The sequence below is a fragment of the Rhodamnia argentea genome, chromosome 9 (genome assembly GCF_020921035.1).
Source record: "Rhodamnia argentea isolate NSW1041297 chromosome 9, ASM2092103v1, whole genome shotgun sequence".
Taxonomy (NCBI): Eukaryota; Viridiplantae; Streptophyta; class Magnoliopsida; order Myrtales; family Myrtaceae; genus Rhodamnia; species Rhodamnia argentea.
Window position 1 is genome coordinate 24,787,566 of NC_063158.1, and position 20,127 is coordinate 24,807,692.

General features: G+C 40.9%; 2 protein-coding genes across 3 annotated transcripts; both read left to right on the forward strand.

Annotated features, from left to right (window-relative positions):
- The first annotated feature begins 1,262 nt into the window (after window positions 1-1,262).
- LOC115742963 (tobamovirus multiplication protein 1) lies at window positions 1,263-7,213 on the forward strand. The gene is made up of 12 exons (XM_030677529.2): window positions 1,263-1,396; window positions 1,543-1,733; window positions 2,272-2,362; window positions 2,456-2,508; window positions 3,033-3,125; window positions 3,251-3,322; window positions 3,964-4,036; window positions 4,646-4,691; window positions 4,812-4,875; window positions 5,413-5,466; window positions 6,462-6,539; window positions 6,632-7,213. Exons 2-12 carry the CDS (start codon window positions 1,578-1,580, stop codon window positions 6,722-6,724), a joined length of 873 nt encoding a protein of 290 aa, XP_030533389.1. The 5' UTR covers window positions 1,263-1,396; window positions 1,543-1,577; the 3' UTR covers window positions 6,725-7,213.
- A 4,043-nt stretch (window positions 7,214-11,256) lies between these two features.
- On the forward strand, window positions 11,257-20,127 carry LOC115742996 (abnormal spindle-like microcephaly-associated protein). 2 transcript variants are annotated; one of them, XM_030677570.2, is made up of 21 exons: window positions 11,257-12,085; window positions 12,378-12,846; window positions 13,029-13,114; window positions 13,316-13,429; window positions 13,525-13,713; window positions 13,819-13,884; window positions 14,061-14,117; window positions 14,458-14,580; window positions 14,686-14,802; window positions 15,522-15,629; window positions 15,728-15,854; window positions 16,636-16,773; window positions 16,978-17,154; window positions 17,235-17,375; window positions 17,526-17,854; window positions 18,036-18,213; window positions 18,318-18,556; window positions 18,858-19,047; window positions 19,150-19,375; window positions 19,481-19,636; window positions 19,715-20,127. In XM_030677570.2, the coding sequence occupies exons 1-21, from the start codon at window positions 11,408-11,410 to the stop codon at window positions 19,797-19,799; spliced, it is 3,993 nt and encodes a 1,330-aa protein (XP_030533430.1). In that variant the 5' UTR covers window positions 11,257-11,407; the 3' UTR covers window positions 19,800-20,127. The 2 variants fall into 2 exon arrangements, with proteins under 2 accessions (XP_030533430.1, XP_030533429.1); XM_030677569.2 differs by having other exon boundaries at window positions 11,258-12,085; window positions 16,630-16,773.

The window sequence follows — 20,127 nt, forward strand, 5'->3', positions numbered from 1 at the left end:
AAAGGCATATGCCGAATTAAAATTAGGCGGCTACCACATTTTTGCATTTCGGACCAAATCGTGGTCAACCATCGTGCCGAATAGTTACAAGATCCTGGCCACGTTCGATTGATTTTGCCGTCGTGGTGGTGGTTGCGATCGACCCTCAAATCACGTGATGGGGGAATGGCGGGTCGAGGGGGTCCATTTCCCCGGGTCGCCGCACCCACCAAAACGCCCCTCCGCAAGCTCGCCTCCAATTGGCCCTTCGGATCCAACCAATTTGCCCGCCAAAAATTTAGAGTGGAGGCAGGTGAGATTGGGATTAGCGCTCGAAAGCGCGGGCTCAAAACAGTTTTTATGGTTGGAGACACCGAAATGCAAAGTCAACTCCTTTGACCGCTTGGTGACTACTTTTGTGGAATTTGTGATTATGGAGGTAATGGCCTTGCTAAGAAATTTCCTTTTTTTTTTTTTAAGGAGAGATGAATTAAAGAAATACCGACCGTGACATTGTCGGGTAATTTACGGTAAAAAGTATGCACCTTTCTCCCAGATGTCTCATGTGTCAACCTATCTATTGGGAATTTATTGTTTTCCAACTTTTCGGTGTTTGAATGACTGAAAACTAATCGGTCTACATAAATATTTCCCATGGGACTGAAAACGACAAGTTTGGGTCGGGACAAAATTACTTTTTTATTTTTCTTTATCATGAAATTTTTAGTGAAACTTGTGAAAAATGAACAAAATATATTTTCATCTTTCACGGAAGTGTTGCTGTCAGTAAATGAAAGTATTTTTCATCGATTAATTATTTCGAATGGTAGACGATCATTATTGACAAAATATTTCTACATCATTTATTTTTCGTGAAACAAACGTACCCTCTAACCCCGACATGTTTCTCTATTCGATAGTTACAAACGATGACGTCGGAGTCCGAACCTTTTGTGACCGAAGAAATTAGAGTTGCCCGCCCATTTCGAACGATCGAGTGAAGAATGGGGATCGTTTTGCAAGATGGGTCATTGGAGAAAGGATCGCGTGGATATTTAATGTAGGGGCTGGAGAATCGATGGCACGACGCGAGATTCAATAATAGCATTCAATCAATGCTGGAGGCGATTAGAAGTCATTAGACAGCAAATCCTAGATGTGATTAATTAATTAGTTGAAGAGCCCGAGATTAGCATAAGCTAATTACAGGGAGGGTCGCTAAAACTTGTGCTGGCTCGCCACTTAATCACACTCTGAAGAGAGAGAGAGAGAGAGAGAGAGACAACAACTACCGAGACTGGTCGTCGTCCGCCAATCTTCTGTCCTCATTTGCCTGTTAGAAGCTTAGGTGAGAGCCAAATCCTAGAGAGAGAATCCATCCTCTCTCCTCTGTGTGACCGTCTGGTAGATTTTCAGGGTAGACCCTCTCTCTCTCTTCTCTGGTTGTGTCCAATTCGCACACCCTTCGCGAAGCTCTCTCTCTCTCTCTCTCTCTCTCTCTCTCTCTCTCTGAAGTCTGAAGTAGTTTGTTCGACACAAAGGTTTTGTTTTTTTTGTCGTTAGCTCAAGAGGGGCTGCTTCTCTGGACTGAGAGAAGCATGGGGAGGAGTCTGCGAGTGGCGGGTCTATCGCCAATGGAGGTCGCGGCTCTCGTCACCAGCTGGTGGGACGAGATCAACGAGTCAACCCGGTGGCAGGACGGTATTTTCTACGCTCTCTGTGCCGCCTACGCGCTCGTCTCCTCCGTCGCCCTGGTCTCTCTCTCTCTCTCTCTGCTACGCTGTGTTGGGTATTTTGGAATAAGATTGACGTGATTGTTCGTCTTTGATTTTGTTTAGAGGTTTTTAGAGATTGTACGATTGTGATTTTCTGCTTAAGAAATGGGGAGCCCGTAGTTTTGTAGATGTAGGATGTAGAAATTGCAGTGGAGTGGAATGTACAATCAGAATTAACTTAGTGGTGGTCACGATTGGACATGTGAACCAGTTCACGGATTCCACTTTGGCAAGATCAAAGATATTTGTTGATGTTGATTGGCAAATGGACCCTTCTTCAGTTTCTGATTCTAAACTCCAGTCCAGTCCTTTTCGAGTGGACGTTTCTCCTCAATCACTAGATCCAGCACACTCTGAGCTGATCCACAGTATCTGAGTTGTAATGCTGATTGGCTTTGGCTTGTTCACTGTAATTGAATTGCCTGCCTAGCAAGTGAATTACTTTTCGAGTGTGTAGTTCTATGATAGCTAGCTTCATTCACGAGTCTCAAGCTGAGCTGTTGTTTGCAAAGCGCAGATTCAATTGATAAGGATTGAATTGAGAGTGCCTGAATACGGTTGGACGACTCAAAAAGTTTTTCATCTCATGAACTTCATTGTCAATGGAGGTTATGGTTCGATCTTTCTTTACATTTTGATGCTCCTTGATTGCATTTCATGGTGATTATTTGAGGCTTGGCCTTACTGTGTTTCTCATGCAGTACGCGCAATTGTGTTTGGGTTTCACAATGAAGTCTTCGATTTAAATCCAAAGGTTGGTTTATGGCTGCTTCTAAAGTTTTCTGCTGCAATCTTGGAAGCCCTACGTTTTTTTTTTTTGGTCGTAAGAAGCCCTATGTTTTCAAAGCTCACTTCCACAGGACGTTATATTCATCCCCTACATAATAGGTTACGTGGTTCACTTAGAGAGCCCACTGCTAATCTAGAGAGGGCCTGAGATAACAGTGATGTTTGTTAAGCATCATATCCTGAAAGTGGCCTCATTTTCATTGTTTACACTGAATAGAAACATGATATATCCCAACTATGTAAAATCAACTATTTGGGGCGTGGAAGAAGTTCATGTTAATAGCACGATCCTACTTTCGGTGGAGTGCCCTCAAACAAGAGAAAAGAATGTATCTAATGAAATGAACACTCGCGGCGGTATCGTCTTAAGATAACATTAGATAGCGTTGTTTTGGATGCTCATGTACATCATAGATCAGCTGTTAGCATCTAGGAAGCCTCTAGTTATTTCCTAGCATTCTTACGGGGTACAACTGCAACTTGAAGCAGGTTCTTACTTGGGTTCTGTTGGATCTTCCGGGGCTCTTATTTTTCTCTACATACACACTTCTCGTCCTCTTCTGGGCAGAAATATATCATCAGGCAAGTAATTTCATCCTTGTTTTTTCCTCTCACTGAGATGCATGATCTCAAGTAGAATATGTCGCCTTCTCTTTTCTTTCTCAATAGTGAGTATATATAATGAATAGATCATTCTCAATGAGCAGGCAAGAAGTTTACCAACAGATAAACTAAGGACTGTTTATATTGCAGTCAACGGTGCCATATATTTCATCCAGGTGCTTTTCCTTAATTCCTTTCACGTATCATCTAATTAGATTTTGATTTTGCACTTCTCTACTGCATCTTTTTCGTAACTCATTGGATTGGTGACATGTACTATCTGGTATATTTCTTCTCTTTGTATCAAGTTCTCAGACTCTTATTTGGAGGTTTAGGTATGTAATTGTCATTGGTCAATATAATCACCTGATGTGAACGCTGCAAGTTGTGTAGAGTGCCTGACTGGTCTTTAAAGAGCTGTGTGTCAGTCATTTCCTTCAATCAAGTCTAGTTGCAGCTTTGCTCTGTTTGGGTTAATGCAAGAATGCTAAAGGCAAAGAAAGGCTTATTGCTAACTTATTCTTTTCATTAGAAAAATTGCCAGTACAAGTTGTGGTCAAGAACCTACGAATTGGAATTTTGAGCGAAAATAGTCACGGTCTCTCATTTGTCCTGTATGAAGGTAGTCGTGTGTTTAGCTGCTAATATATGCCACACCATCAGTTTCCATACTCACATTGTGTATGAATGAAGCTGTGTTAAATTCTTCACAGGGAACGATGAGTCAGTCAGTGAAGCAGAATCTGGATTATTCATTTGTTATTGACTCTAACTGATTTTGCCCCTCTAACTATAGCAATATAATCATTGAATTCAGGTTTGCATCTGGATTTACCTGTGGATAGATGACAACAGCACTGCGGAATTTGTTGGGAAAGCGTTTATCGCAGGTCAATTGACATTTCTTACCCACAATGGCATGGAGAGAGAATTTTCTTTGATATTATTTATTTTTATGTTTTTTGAGAAGGAATATGTTGAGGTGTTTCAGTTAAGAGTGATCTGCATAGTTATGGTCAAGCTTCAATGTCAAACTTAAGACAGAGTTTGAGCTTGGAAGTAACAAGTATTTCTACCACCTGTTCTGCTCTCGAAACTAGTTGCTCAGTACCATGCCTATATCTTCTTTCTGTTAAATACTTCTTTTTCATTCGTTGTCATAAAGCAAAACCTATTAAGAAAGCTTTTCTAGAAAACAGATACAGCTGTGAGCTAACTTATATCATTATAAGCTAGTCAATTAGACATCCCAATCGAGCTTGCTGCCAGAAGTGCAACAAATATAGTGATTAACACCTCTGTCAGGTTAGGGCGGAAAGAAGAAAAAAATGCTTTGTTTCCATGAATTAAACTGAGAGTTTTTTTTAGCAGGGGTGAATGTGTTAGTCAGCGGAGCCATAGGGGATGTGTTATAAACTTACCTTTTGTAATTCAAGCTTTCTTTTTGTCCTGATCAATATATCTGCTCGGTACTTACACTGGAATCTTGTTTCTCACAGTTGTGTCAATATTAGCTGCATTGGGCTTCTTGCTTTATGGAGGAAGGTGAGTATTAGAAGTTGATGTGCTGGTTTACTAGTCAGTGCATTGGTACTTTTGTGTTCTGCTTACTCTGTGTGGTTTGATTTTGTCCTTGTGATCAGTGTTGTTGTCAAATGATTCCAGGTTGTTTTTCATGCTAAGGCGATTTCCTATTGAATCTAAAGGAAGAAGGAAGAAGCTCCATGAGGTGGTTCTCCTTTTGTTTTAAATCAGAACTTAGTTGTGTTGCTTCTTCCTGCTTCTTGCCTTTGTTTAAGATACATATCTTTAAATATTGCACACATCTGTAATGATTGCGCTGAAACTAAAGTGAAGATATGAAATGTATTGCTGGTGGTTGGTGGTTGGTGCTGTCAGTAATATCTTTGTTAGAAGCTGGATATCTTGGGATTAGACTATAGTTTGTTCATAAGTGAAGTTTTGTGTTCTTTCAACTCTCACAAGTGCTGGAGCATCTTCCTTGTTTTTTCCTTTTCCTTTTTCCTTTTCTTGGTTCTGGTGATTTTTCTTTTTTTATTTGAATGGATACATATCCAATTTATCTAACTTTCAAGCAGGTCTAAGTACATTTACATTGGGTATCTATGATTTGACGCATGAAAGTTTCCTAGGATCATTCATCCTGCCAAACAGTATTGTGTATGTGAAAAGCCAAATCAAATGTAGCGTTTGGATTGATTTTCCTGACTACCTGACACGGGGGTGGTGTGCACCTTTTTGGCAGGTTGGATCTGTCACAGCCATATGCTTCACCTGCTTCCTTATCAGATGTTTTGTGGTAAGCACCTATTGAGTCTTCTAGATATGCAAAGTCTAGTTGTTTCTACAAGTTTCAGAAAGGATGGCCTCATTTTTTGTGCTTTTACTATATCAACTTCAGGCTGTTATTCGAAACGCCTATTATAGATATGTTGCCACAGGAAACTTGTTTGAAGCACGTGATTCTACAGCTTGAATCCTTGTCTTCTTTCTGGGTCCTAGTTCTCATTGTTCTTCTACATCCTTTAACATATGTGACTTAACCTGGTAGATTGTATTGGTGAATCGTTGTCCATTTATGTCTATGGCATTCGTGGCTTGTCTACGATAGCAGTTCCTCACCTAATGTACTCCCTGCCTTTGCTTAAAGGAAGTTTCAATAAAGGACTATCAAGAGGAGAAGAAGGCCAGAGCTGTTTTTCTGGACTTCCTTGGTGGAAAAAAACTAAGACACCTTTGTTCAAACAAAATTTGAAGAAAATCAAGATAGGGTAGTCCGCAAACGTAGTTGAGAGTGTAGAGATACCCAATATCTAGCTTAACAAGCTGGCATTAGAAAGCTTTTTTCCCCTGTTGTTTCAAGTTTATTGACTATCTAGAGGTGGTTAGTGAAGTTCCTGCCTCAATGACTGGCCTCTTTTGTGGACTTGGTTTTCTCTCAAGCCTCCTGCTTAAGTATGATAGCTTCTAAATGCAAGTCCAGTAGCCATTGACTTCCTTTACTTTGACATGATTTGTTACCGTCATTGGATAACCAAGTGAGAATTCTTTGCTTGTATCAAGGATTTCATTATTTCAATAGCAGGTAGGTATTTAGTGTCTTCTTGCTACTACCACTGCTGAAGAGACGTGTTCCTGCAATTTGAGCACGACTCATTATAGGCGTGTTGAGATGCAACTGAAAATGTTTTTAAGGGGAGGAGAAATAAGATCCTGTACATTCATCGCCACTATATGGATTTAGTCAGGGTTGCAGTTTGTTTCAAGAGCTCTAAATTTGAGTTCACAATGCAGGTCCTTCTATCCGCATTTGATTCAGACGCATCCCTCGACGTTTTGGACCATCCGATTTTAAATTTGATATATTACATGGTACTTTCTTATCCCATTTCTCTGTGGGGCGTGTCTATTTGTTCCATAACTAAATGTTTATATCCTTCAAATGTCTGTTGCTCAAATAACAGCTGGTTGAGATCCTACCTTCAGCTTTAGTCCTCTTTATCTTAAGGAAGTTGCCTCCCAAGAGGATATCGGCTCAATACCATCCGATCCGCTAGTCAAAGTCAATCCTTTTTTTGGTAGATAATTATTCTTTTGTCCTCTCGAAGATGGGTTTTTCATGGTTCGACAGCTAGAGCTACTGAAGTAGAGTAATGGGAAGCAGAGCCAGAAAAAAAAAAAAGAATTCCAGATGTATCATTCGGGTATGGCTCACGACGCCGGCAATTCTTTTTACATTTATACTGTTGTAATTTATTGTAGGGGAGGTATCTTTCAATTACTTCTCTTTCTCCTTTTTTTCAATCCGCTTCCTTTTGGGCGGGGTTCGAGGGGCACAGCAGAGGGCTGCATGTTTGTACAATAAATCATGTGCAGATATTGGGTCGGGCATTTGGAGAAAGAAAGAGTCGATTTGATTTCAGACATTAGATCCTCATGTTTATAGCAATGACATCGGCCGTGTTAACAGAAGTGCCTATTGCAGATTTTGTGTTCTCTGTTTTCAAATTCTTGGAGTTGAAAGGAAGAAGTTGATGTTTGTATTACAGTGCTTGTGTTGCTAATTCTGCTGTTCTCTGGCTCGTATTCGTGGTGCACTTACTTAGCCTCGGACCAATTCCTAGTTGTGTTTTTCATGTTCAGAGCTTTTCCTGGCTTTTTCCTGGTGACACTGTTTCCTACCCACAATGCTATTCATTAGGCGTGATCAGTTTTAAGGTAGATAGGTTCTTGATTATGAACCTGAAACCGACTCTGTCATAGTAGTTTTTAGTTTTCGCAAGCTTGAAATTGAACCGGTCCACCCTGGATCTGGTATGGACACGAACTGGTTAAGGCCAGTTCTTAAATTTTATCTATCGGGGAACCGAACTAGTTATCGTGAAAATCGGCCTGGATCCAAAGATTCGGTAATGATAGTTTGGGCTGATTCAAACCGGCCTTGTTGCTTACTTCCATTGTAGAAAAAGGACTAAATTTGAATGTCTCTGCCTCTTTCTCAATGTTGAATAATGAATACGCGAAAAGGATGACATGTTAGAAATTATCATTGGAAAATGCATCTGTATTGGCAAGAGAGTAAAAGAGGAAAAACAAGAAAGTTACCCGATCTCATTAACCCTTTTGTGTTTCAATGCATGTTAATTCCATTTTACTGTTGTTCTTACACCAGAACTGAAATGAATAACAAAATTTAAGTATCGAGCATATTTCGTCCAAATTGACTATTTTTCTTTTTTGTATACATGGAGATCACTTAGAAATAATCATATTTTAATATTTAAAATTACTTTTACTTTGGAAGGGTTACTAAATATTATGGAATATCGATGGTAAAAATATACGATCTTTCTATGTGAAAAAACTTATTTATGGAATTTGGAGATGCCCCGACCAATGCTCACTTCTATCGACTAAATAATCTTTAATTGAACTAAACAATTATTTTATTTAAAAAATACAAAAAAAAAGCCATTTATGAATTTCCGTCTTGTTTTTTTTTTTTTTTTTGGTAAGGTAAGTATGTATTGATCTTCCAAAAAGCTAGGTACAAGGAAACCGGACACAAAAACCATGAACTCAATATGGCACATCAAGTGACATAGGGAGTTTAACGGTGAACCGGCCGCAAGATACAACCGAAAAATGGCGAGCAAGGGACCTAGAGACAAGAACACAAAGAGCAAAGCTAAATGGAAACAAAGAAGAAAGGCGTCCAGCCTCAAACAACACTAAACAAAAGCTGAAAAACGGAGGGGGCAACAAAGCCAAAGCATAGGGTAGCGTCAGCAAGTCACCAACAGCAAAAGAGGTCCACAAAGTAACTTCGGAAGGGAGAGCCAGCAATAGATTGTTGTAGTAGCGCGAGAAGGGTGAGTGCAGCACGTGACCGGACGGGAGGAGAACCATAGTTGCGTCAAAGTTGATAAGGCAAGAGAGGAGGAGGAAGGTTGGTGAAGTAGCGGCCGTTGCGGAGACAAGACCCGAAGTGTTGCACCAAAGAAGCAGCAACCGAGAGCAAGCACCGGGGGAGGTCGGCGAGCACGGAGCGGCGGCGCCTCGTAACAAGAGAACCGTAACAAAGCACAACCAGTGCAAGAACGGGAGAAAGGGAGGGGGAAGAGGAAAACACGAAAAGAAGGCCAAACGGGCGGCCGGAGAAAAGGAGAAGACGAACGGGACCAACGGGGAGGAGGTAAAACAGAAAAAGCAAAGAAGGGGAAGGGAAAAACACCAGCAAGGAAGGAAAAAAACCAAGGCGGCAGGGGAGAGCAGCCACTGCGGCTAACACCAGCAACAACAAGGAGACTAGGGGGCCACGACTACAGCACACTAAAGAAGGTAGCAACAAAGGTGGCAAGTTGAAGAGGAGGTAGCAAGCGTAGAAGCGAGTCCGGAAGTGTCGCACCAGCAGAGTCGGCACGAACCCGAGGAGCAGCACCGAAAGAGGACAGCACGTGAACAACACAGCAACACCACGTAACAAAGACTGAAAAACACAGGTAATTCCAAAAGGCAGCAGCGGTGGAGCCAGTAGAGGAATCTAGTAGCCATAGCAGATAAAACCGGAAGTGGTAAGAACAACAAAAGGCAGCATCGCCAGTAGAGTTCCAACAAAACATCACAAGTGCAATGGATCGTTGAACTTTGAAGAGGCGGTAAAAGGAAAAAACTCTCAAAGTGCAAGACCGTGAGAGTCCTCCGGATCATCCACAGCAGAAAGAAGCAGATTGTGCCAAGATGAAAACAACAATGAGTATAGAACCTTGCATCAAAAGCATACATGGGCATCTCCATTTCCTTTAGCAGTTGATGTAAGAGGTCTTCCAAAATAGGGTACCAGAAGGAGGCATCACGAAGGAACGTGCAAGTCTGTCAACAAACAGGTTACTACATAGAATTAATTGAAAACCAGGATGAACAACAACTTAGGAGTAGGCTTGGAAAGTGGGATAATCCCCATAAGTGCAAGATTAACAGCCAACAACACCGGAATAGGCGCCTCAATAATAGATGGACAGATTAGTTGCCGCCTTACAATAGATTCCTTGAACTATACGCAAATACAGCCGATATGCAATGTAGCAGCAGGTATAGAGATTCAGCAGTGCTAAACCATGAGGGACCTCCCCTTGACCCAATAACAGAAGGGCCAAGGAGAGCAGGCTGAGCAAAAGAAGTTGGTCTTCCATATTGGGGTAAAAGAGGAAGGCAACCGAATGAGATCTGCTGCAAAAGTTCTGCCTCTTTGCCCAACCAATGTGCAAGCATCTACCACCAGCAACATAATCCAGCCTGAAGGCATAGGCAATGCAGAAGCCACATCTGCTATGGAGGCTCGTCAAACATAGAGGCCGAGAGACCCCAATGCAGCCTAGGTTTGAGTAAAGGCTTGAAAGCAAACTTGGGCAGTATTATTCAGCATCGGGGCAAAAGAAGTGGCACACTTTGTAACAGACACCCCACTGTGTAGCCCAGGTATCTGTAGTAGTAGACATGTTATGTGATGAGGGGGCAACAATTGTAGCAGCAGATTAGAGAGCATCCGTATTTGAGCATCCATCTAAGGGTGCGCACGATAACACTTATCGAAGTGGATTTCTGCTCCGTAAGTATTTTTAGAGTGGAAATCCGTTTGATAATGCAACTTCTGAAGTAAAACTTCGTTTGGTCAAATTTTTTACTTCTAAGAGAAATTTCTACTTTTGAAGTGAATTTTCACTTCTAAAATTGTTTTTCACCAATTTGAGAAGTTAAAAAAAAATTACTTTTTAACTCAAGAAGTACTTCTCGCATCATCCTCCTTTTAACCATGCCCAAAAGCTCTTTCACTCCCAATCACCCCTCCGCCGTCACCTCCCGATTTGCATGTCCGACGAACTCAACGAACCATTGTCTGCCGTCGCCCATAGTCGACCTCCGCCAACTGCTGTGGCTCGCCGCCGCCAATCGCTTCCCATCGCCAACCATCAACATGCCTCCACCGCGACCACTGCTACTCCCCCTCGCCAATTGCCGACCACCGCTTGCTGTTGACCTCGGTTGGCCACCACTACCACCGCCCACCGCCATTAGCCGCGGACCACTGCTCCTAGCTCGCCGCCCACCACCATCCATTGCTAGCTACCGCAATCACCGAGTTGCCGTCTTTGGCCATGGGAGTAAATAATAAATAATAATTTTTATTTTTTAAAAGTAAATAATTTTTTAATAATACCTTAACAAAATTAAAAATGAAGTAGAAATTTTTTTCCCACCGACTATAATTTTTCGTGAAAAATTATGTGTTAATAATATTTTAAAAATAAAATTTTTTAACTATTACCAAACAAATTTCTCTAATAAGAAAGAAGTTAATTTTTGAACCGTAAGTATTGCCATGCGCGCCTTATTTTTCCAAAACCATGTTTTGGGGTTTTATTTTTTTATTTTGCCAAAGGAGCAAAAGGAAAAAAAAAAAAAAGGTGAGTTCTCCGCTCTATCTCTTCCTCACGCGCTCTGCGCTCCACTCATCATCACACGCGCCACTCCATCTCCGACACGGCTTTTAACTTTTTTTTTACTTTGCCCGCCTTCGTTTGCAGAATTCAAATTCAAAGCGATCTCTCTCTCTCTCTCTCTCTCTAACATTCCATATCTTCGATTTTCACTCCCTAGCGTCCCAAATTCGCAATACACCTTCTACGATCACAAACCCATTCACGATTTCTGCCGAAAGTCGAAGCTTTTGGCCAGAATCAATGGAGTTCTCTGACCAGCCCTCTTCTTCTTCGCTTCTCAAAGACATTTCGAACTTCAAAACCCCGAGCCGACCTGCGCACAAGCCCAGTTTCCATTCCCCAAACCCCCAATTCGTCACGGCCTCCAAGCAGACCCCTCTCCCACTCTCCACCGCCCGCCGCGCTGGCCGTCCCTCGCTCGCCCTGCGCTCGAGGCAGAAGCAATCCGCGGCAGCCGCGAATCGCAGGCTCAAGGCGTTCGAGCTCGAGCAGTCGCAGTCCTCGCGCAAGGCTCAGTTGAAGAAGGAGCAGAATCTCAGAACGCTGGCGAAGTCCCTCACTGCTTGGCTCAATTTCTTGTTCCGGAACCCCAAGTCGTGCGGGTGTGATTTGTCGGTGGGCTCGGATGGGCGTGGTGAGGAGGGGAATGCGGTGAAGGGGAAGAGGGGGAGTTGGCCAGAGGTCGGGGTTGGGTTCGATCCTGCAGTGCCGAGCCCAAAGAGGAGGAGGGACTTGTGGTGGCGGAATGAGGAGGACTGTGGTGGGAGCTCGGAGGGGTTCTCGAATTTGAAGTTTGATAGGTTGAGAGATTCGTTGAAGGAAGTTTGTAGTTTTGATGATCTGAAGGAGAGAATGCGGGTTTATCTAAACTTGGCTTGTTGCAAGGATATTTTTAAAGTGATGACCCAAGTCACTAAGGTATGATGGGAATTCCTGAAGAGCGAATTTCTTGGTTTCCAACAGTGTTTAAGTTTTCAGCATTTAGGAAAGACTTCCTAAACGGGACTAAGTACGGCAGGAATGTGCTGAAAGGCGGAAACATTATTCAAATGAACAACTTGATCACATTTTGAAAAAATCTCATCATCATTAGTTTTCTTACTTTGTCCAACGAAGCTGATATGGAAATCGCTGGCCACATTCATCTTGTGTTATCTCACAGTTCATATTTGTAGACGTTTTATTTGATAGCATTCCCCCATTTCTGCAGAACATTGATGATGGCAGACTTAAAATGAAGGCTCATTGCCCTATAGTTACAGATTTTGGCATGAAGGAGAAGGTCATTAGAATCCTCCTCTGCTATAACCCACTCTGGCTTAGGATAGGGTTATACCTTATTCTTGGGGGCGATTCACTGTTGCCTAATGGAGATACTGAGTCTGACCAAGATATTGCATTCTTGAAACTGGTCATCGAAAGGCAGTTTCTATCACATGGGGGTTTAGCAAAAGCATATGCTTATAATAAGAAGGTTGAAGGCTTATATAGACCGGGTTATTATGAATCTCTGGGGAATGTCATACTCAAAAGGTTTTTGCTTGTTGTTCTTATACTGGATAGAGCTAAATCACAAAGCAGTCTTCCTCTCAAGTATGGTATTGATGGATTGGATGGAGGTTCTCCCTTACTATTTTCTCTACAATCTAGTATCAAATCGAGCCGTCAGATGGTTAGTGGTAAGGATTGAACTGCTGCCTATTTGATAAAGTCTAGATTTTTTATGACTGACTCTATCCATTCATTCTATTGTAGGTTGACTTTTCTCTCTTTCTGGCTTACAATTAGATTTCTTGTCATTTTTTATGACTGACTCTATCCATTGTAGGTTGACTTTTCTCTCTTTCTGGTTTACAATTAGATTTCTTGTCATCTGATGTGATGCATGGAGAAGGTAATCTTCTTGCCCATCTAATGATTGTGGGATTCAAAGTATCTTATCAGCAGGTTTGTTCACTCCATTCGTAGTGATTGTTCCATTTGTTTTGCATGTGTTTCCTTACGCTCGAGACTATGGGGTCCTAAACGTGGGTTTGGAGTCTGAACTATTTTACTTTAACTTTGTGTCTGCATGCATTGAGTGTTGCATTGCAATAAGTTACTAAAATTTATTATTTGATTTGTGATCTGTCATTTATTGTGCTATAGTGCCCCCTGATTGAGTACGACTTCAGATTAACTGATGTGTTGGAGGACCTCCATGATGGGGTGCGACTTTGTAGGGCTATCCAGCTTTTGAAGCAAGACTCATCAATTCTATTGGTATGTTCAATGAAATGAAGTTTGTGTGGCAGCTGACCCACCCCAGAGCCTCTCTTCCACAGTTTGTGATATTTTAGTGATTATGCTATGTGCAGAAATTGGTAGTTCCTGCAGAGACTCCGAAGAAAAACGCAGTAAACTGTGGCATTGCATTGCAATATCTCAAGCAGTCTGGTGTGCCGCTAAAGGATGAGGATGGAATGACAATAGAAGCAGATGATGTTGCCTGTGGAGATAAGGAACTTACCCTTTCTTTGCTCTGGAACATGTTTCTTCAGTTTCAGGTTTGTGTGCTTCTACTTTCTGAAAATCGGACTTGAATATATACAAAAAATGGCTTGCCTGTATATTTTGGTATATGGATAATATCCTTTTCAATGGAACTGCAGCTACCTCTTCTTATTGATAAAGAGGTTCTAGTGGAGGAGGTCTCCCGAGTTCGTGGAGTCTCTGTGGTATGTCCAAAACTAAATGACATCCCATTTTACATAGCACGATGAAGCATGTGCATGCGAGTCCCCAGTTGTGTCCAGTTGCTAATATGTATGGGTTTCAACATTAAGCTTATTCTATCCTCCTCTTCCTTCTTTGGTTTCGGAAAGATAATAAAGTTTCCTTTATTTCTTTGCAGGACAAATTAATCATCTACAACTGCACTTTGCTGGACATCATCTTAAACTGGATTCAGGTACTTCTCTGTTATACATATTGTAGTGGGATTCTGTCTGATTCTGATATTACAGTGTAACCTCTTTTATATTATATTGCCTTCAACTGGAACATCTTACAACAGAATTTCATTGTCCTTCTTGTTCAAGGATATTTATGTCGTACTTCCTCTGTTCTAAGGCAGAATTTTGTTTTATACTTTATTAATCGATGTAAGTGTTGAGCTTTGTATCTTTTCTTTCTGCATTGACAAACAGAGACATTGGTCCTGACCATCCTGGGTTGTATTGGCTTCATTCTTCAGCCTTTTAAGCACGTTTCTGTTGGTTCAATTGGTCGTTGCCATTGTATGTTTGCAGGCAATTTGCAACAGTTATGGTCTCAAAATTGACAATCTCGAGTCCTCGATTGACGGAAAATCCATATGGTGCTTGCTTGACTATTACTTTCGCAAGGAACTTCATCGCTCTTGTCCTTTAAAGGTCTCCTGGAATTGTCTTTTGTTAACATGAATATTTCATGCTTTCTTTTTTGTATAACACTAATGTCAATTGTTCAGACAAAAAATACTGCTGTTGTTTATTCAGGACAACAATGGAGCAAGAGGTGAAGAATCAATCATGGCTGCTGCTGATTATACTGATGCAGTGCACAATTTCATTTTATCACAGAAATTGACAGGTTTACTTGGAGATTTTCCTGAGGTATGCTTTATAGAAGATTTCTCCAACACAATACCTCACATTATAAATGTTTCTTCCGTAAGTTAGAAAAGTAGTTCAGATGTCTACATGGCATCTCTCATCCTTACTTTCAAGTAAGATTCATGATTCAGAAATTCCATTGAAGAATGTAATTTAGTGCACGTTCTTCGTGAGGCTCTCTCCCTATTGAAGTTATGATGTTGCCTGGCTTTCCATTTTGGAACTTACCAAGCATTATAATGTATAATTGAGATACCCTCACTGCAAGGATATAACTATAGTCTATGATTTGTGCATCACCTTTGACCTATGAATTTGATGTATCTCCCCCAGTGGTAGCACTTTCAATCAAGTTGCATGCAAGTTTTTTATTAAAGAGGGTTTGACTTTAAATGTATCTCGTCGTTGATGGATTACCATTAATGTCCTGGATCTGACAAGAATGATAGATTTGAAAATGATGTGCATGGTTGCATGTGGTTTGAGATGATATTTGCTTCTCAGTTAGAATGGTATCTTCAGCGTGTTTGTTCTAAAAACCTTTTGCAAACAGCTACGTCATTAACTCCATATAATGTGTGTCAGCTCTACCACCACAAATGGTCCAATTTTAGGCTCCTCGTTTTCATGCATTTGCTGATATCTTGCTAGAGTATGTGGACTTTCTTGTAAAGTAGCCCATTACTTTAATTAGTCCTCTTTTAATTTTGCTAATGCAGATTCTGCAGATAAGTGACATACTGGAGCATCATGGTGTGTGTAACAGTCGCAGTGTCATTATTTTGTTGGTATTCCTTGCATGTCATTTGGTTATGAAGAAGAATATGGTAATGGTTTAACTGCTATCCCCAGGGATAAATTATTCCTTTTCTCCTTTTGTTTTGAAAGTATACTGTAGAAGTTATCTGAGCTTTCTCCTAAGCAGGATCATCTGAATTTTCATAAGCTCTTAAGTTGCACATGTCATGTGGAGAGAAGACACTCAAGTCATCAACGGTGTCTCGCCAATTCTAATCTAGCAAAGGAAGATGCAGATGGGCTGTGCAACGAAGGTGTGTATGCTAGCATACTGATAGCTAATTTGGAGAGCTTAGGTAGAACTGATGGCTAGCTGTCAAATTTCTATTGCTTTGTAGCAATTAAAATATAGTTTGTACCATAGGTGCTGTGTGCCATCAGAGCCTTGGATTAGTCCAATTTGATCTCATGAAAGCTATATCCAAGCCATCCTTCTTTCCGCTCCGTGGAGTCCTATTTCTTTTGTAATGCTGCCCAGGTTCAGAGTAGTTTTTTGGCTTTCACTAGATACGTCAACCCTCTTACGTGAGAAAATTGCAATGTCAAACAATGTCACAAGAATAATGTTTCCAAAAAGTTGTCTTCCCTTGTCAAACATCTTCGGCTGTAAAGTTGCAGATTGGACCTCATTTAAGGATACCACCTTGAGATATAGCTCTTAAACATGGTGTTGACTCAATGAATATGAAAATTTGGAAGTGGATAGTTTATCGTTGCCTGAACGAATCATGAAGGCAGAGACTGATAAATTTGTGATGTCATGAACTTTTATAATTGTGACTATGGGATGATTTAATGATTTTACTGATTAGTGGAGTGTCTAAATAAGAAACAATCTGTATTGAAATCTGTCACTTTTATTATGTTGAACCAGTCTTCGATGCAAACTACATTGGGCAAGAGAAATTTTACTTTTATCCTTATGTTCATGTTTTTTGAGACTTTTTTGCTGCTTCTACTTAATATTTTGTGCACTGGCTTGAAATTTGAAATAGTTCTGTCCATCTGTTTTTTTTTTTATATGTTCAGCATTAGAAGCGGCAAAGAGGTTCAAAGCCATCCAGGCTTGGTGGCAAAGTATGGCTGAAAAGGACTTCAAAAGCATTTCAAATCCACGAAATTCTTCTCTTGATGTATTCCCAATCAGCAAATCAAATAATATACCTAAAAGAGGTAGCCAACAAGCAAACCACTATGCGCAATATAGAGTTACTTCTCAAGGATATATTACTTCTAGGCGTTCACATCTCCCAGTAGTTTGTGGAATCCGATTCTTTTGTTTCTTTAATTTTTTTTACGTTGGTTCTCTCAATTGATCGATTGTTGAGATTATGTAGCGCAACTATAGAATCTCTAATACTTGTCAAATGCTTTCAGATGATGCTGCCTGTCTTATCCAGTCCCACTACAGAGGAATGATGGAGCGTCGTAAGTTTTTAAAGATTATGGATGAAGTTTCCTTGCTGCAGAGTGCAACTCGGGCTTGGTTAGTTGTCAGGCAGAAAATGGTGCTCGCCAGAAGTTTTGTCACTGAGGTGGATGAATTTTTATGTGGTAAATGCCCTCTCAGATAATTATTTAGTATTACTCAATTATATACTTCTATTCTAATGATTTGTCAGATTCTTGTGCAGGCAGAGGGAAGAGTTCGGAAGCATATGGGAGATACTTGTTACTTTTTTTTAACAGGCATAATTTTGTCAAAATGAGAAGGTCAGTATTGCTTATCCAGCAAGCAGCAAGGAAATGGATCTCTCAGGGATATCAGCGTAAAGGTATTGCATCTATGTGGTACACCATCAGTAACCTGGGCAATACTGCTTTTGTTAGTGATTGTATGCCAGGGTGCACTTTGAGGGAAATTGCTGTACTTAAGAACTCTCAAATAGGTCACAACATTGAAATGGTTTCTGAAACATGCACAGAAATGAGTTCAACAAATCTTCGAACAAAAGCTGCAACTCAAATTCAGCTTGCTTGGCGGAACGTTTGTCTCCGGAGTTCTCTCAATAATCAGCACTGTGCTGCTATAATGATCCAGTCTCATGTTCGTGGTTGGTTCTTAAGAAGGGAGTACTTGAATCAGAAACAAGCAGCACTTACAATCCAGAGTAATTTTCAACGCCTTAGATGCTGGAGGTCGAGACGTGCGGAAGTTACAGTTAAGTCAGCCATCATAATCCAATGTTATGCTCGTAGATGGATTTGCCAAAGATGGTACTCTAGATGTCACCAGCTTATTGTCCAAATCCAGGTATAGCATCTGTAGGATTGTGCACTTGTTAATATGTGCCTTTCCATTTTCATGGAATAAGTAAGCCACTCACTCTTTAATAATACAATAATGTTTATTTGGCACATCCATCGAGTATTGCGATTTAATAATAGAGAGGCATTACATTTGTGTCTAATTGCTTTGCTTGAAACAAATTCAGAGCTGGTGCCGCGGTTGGTTGATAAGAAGAGACTTTTTAGCTCGGAGAGAGGCTGCTATCCTAATCCAGAGTTCTGCACGCCGTCTTTTTTGCTGGAAGGCTCTCTGTAACTGCAGATGTGCTGCCATAGACATTCAAAGCTTTTTAAGGGGAGAAATAACACGGAAAAGGCTCATAGGTACTAGTTAATCTCTCTCATGTACATCTGTAGCGCCGTTACCATGCAACATGTTCTTTCTCTGTTCTATAGTGACAAGAATTGGTACATATTGGGTACTTCAGGGCCTTTTAACTCTAGGACTGTCAACTTTAGCTCCACTTCACAGACCACAAGTGACTATTCTCAGAATTCCAAAATCAAGATTCCAGTTTCCTCTATTTTAAGACTGCAAAGATGGTGGAGAAGTGTTCTCTTGCAAAGATTGAGAAGTAAATCAGCAATTGTTATCCAGTCCTATGCTCGGGGGTGGATTGCAAAACGGAAAGCTGCAAGAGAGAGGGATCGTGTTGTTTTAATCCAGGTAAACTCTTCATTCCCACCTTCATGGGCCCGACTCTCCTAAAGTTGGCCAATACCTTCTTTTATCTCATTCTGTACTTTTTGCTTTCTACTTTGTATTCACTCATAAACAGACGCGAACTCCAATTTTTTTCCCTTATCGTGGTTGATACCCCTAGTTGGGAATACCCATCTATCATTTGTGGGATTCATCTTTACCATGACTGGCCCTTGGTTAATTTGTGTTACCCCATCAACATCATGTTTTGCTCCTGTTACTTTGGTATGATTGTGTTGAACTTATTTGATTTGAAACTGAACAGTCATACTGGAAAGGTTACCTTATACGAAAAGAGTCTAGGGCCCAGGTTGCGGACTTGCGCCTGAGAGTGCAGAAGGCAGCTGAAAATGTGGATGACAACATGCGGATCATAAATAGGCTTAAAGCAGCACTTTCTGAATTGCTGAATATAAGAAGTGTCAGCAGCATTCTGCATACTTGTGCCACTTTAGGTAAGTAATATTTCGAGAACTTTTGTGTACTTTTTGTGACTAAATATTTAAACATGTTCTAAAAACTCATATTGGAGTGGTTTGGTGATGCCTTTCTTCTAGACATGGCAACTCAACATTCTCAAAAGTGTTGTGAAAAACTTGTGGAAGCAGGAGCAATTGACAAATTGTTGAAACTAATTCGCTCGATGACCCGAAGTATTCCGGACCAGGAGGTTCTAAAACATGCTTTGTCTACACTCAGGAACCTAGCCCGGTATACGGAATTACTTGATGTGTTAATTGACAGTAATGGATCTATCGACACCATTTTCTTTGAGTTGCTAAGGTATGGATGATGGATAATCACCACAACTCTACATGAAAATGCATTCCTTGCTGAACATAATTAACACATGAACTATGATAATTTCTGCTGGACTCCATCTTTCAGGAACAAGGAGGATCGATTTTTTATTGCTTCTGAGCTGCTGAAAAGGATATGTACTAGGGACAAAGGTGTGGAAGCTCTGCATCAATCGCCTTCTTTGCTCAAGAGGCTAAATGGTCTGGTTGAAGAACTTATGAGGAGAGTTCACGTAGACAAAAGGTATAACACCACCTTCAGGTTCAACTGCTCTTTGAGGCTATACATCTGAGCATTACTACCCTATTGTGTGATTCACAGAAATGGACGTGTCGTTGCCGCGAAAGAGAACACTGAAAAGAGGTTGAAAGAAATGACCGAGCTTCTGAAACTGCTGAGTTGCTAGTTTCACGTCGCGTGGAGTTGCACATACTTTCATAACACTGTCATAACCACAATGCCTTAATTTCCCCTTGTACAATGTCCCCTTGTACTTAAATTTTTCTTGGATTATGCGTGATGCAGTTCGTACCCTTTTCGGGTTCCATTGGTGTTCTTGTACGTTTAAGTTTAGGGGACAAAGGATTCATTGGTTGAACTGTTGTGCTTGCTGTCTCAGTCAAAGTTGGAGGCTTTTAGGTGTAGCTTCCGAAGTTGTTGCTCGTGAACTGCAACTGCAATCTGCTAGTGCCTTTCGGCTTAGTTTGTCGCTTCCCCCAATTTGCTTCACTTGA

Coding starts and splice junctions, on each gene's coding strand:
- LOC115742963 (XM_030677529.2), top strand. CDS start 1,578: ATGGGGAGGAGTCTGCGAGTGGCGGGTCTATCGCCAATGGAGGTCGCG. Junction 1,734..2,271: donor TCGTCTCCTCCGTCGCCCTG/GTCTCTCTCTCT, acceptor TGCAAAGCGCAG/ATTCAATTGATAAGGATTGA. Junction 4,037..4,645: donor TGGGAAAGCGTTTATCGCAG/GTCAATTGACAT, acceptor TGTTTCTCACAG/TTGTGTCAATATTAGCTGCA.
- LOC115742996 (XM_030677569.2), top strand. CDS start 11,408: ATGGAGTTCTCTGACCAGCCCTCTTCTTCTTCGCTTCTCAAAGACATT. Junction 12,086..12,377: donor TGATGACCCAAGTCACTAAG/GTATGATGGGAA, acceptor CCATTTCTGCAG/AACATTGATGATGGCAGACT. Junction 19,048..19,149: donor GCATACTTGTGCCACTTTAG/GTAAGTAATATT, acceptor CCTTTCTTCTAG/ACATGGCAACTCAACATTCT.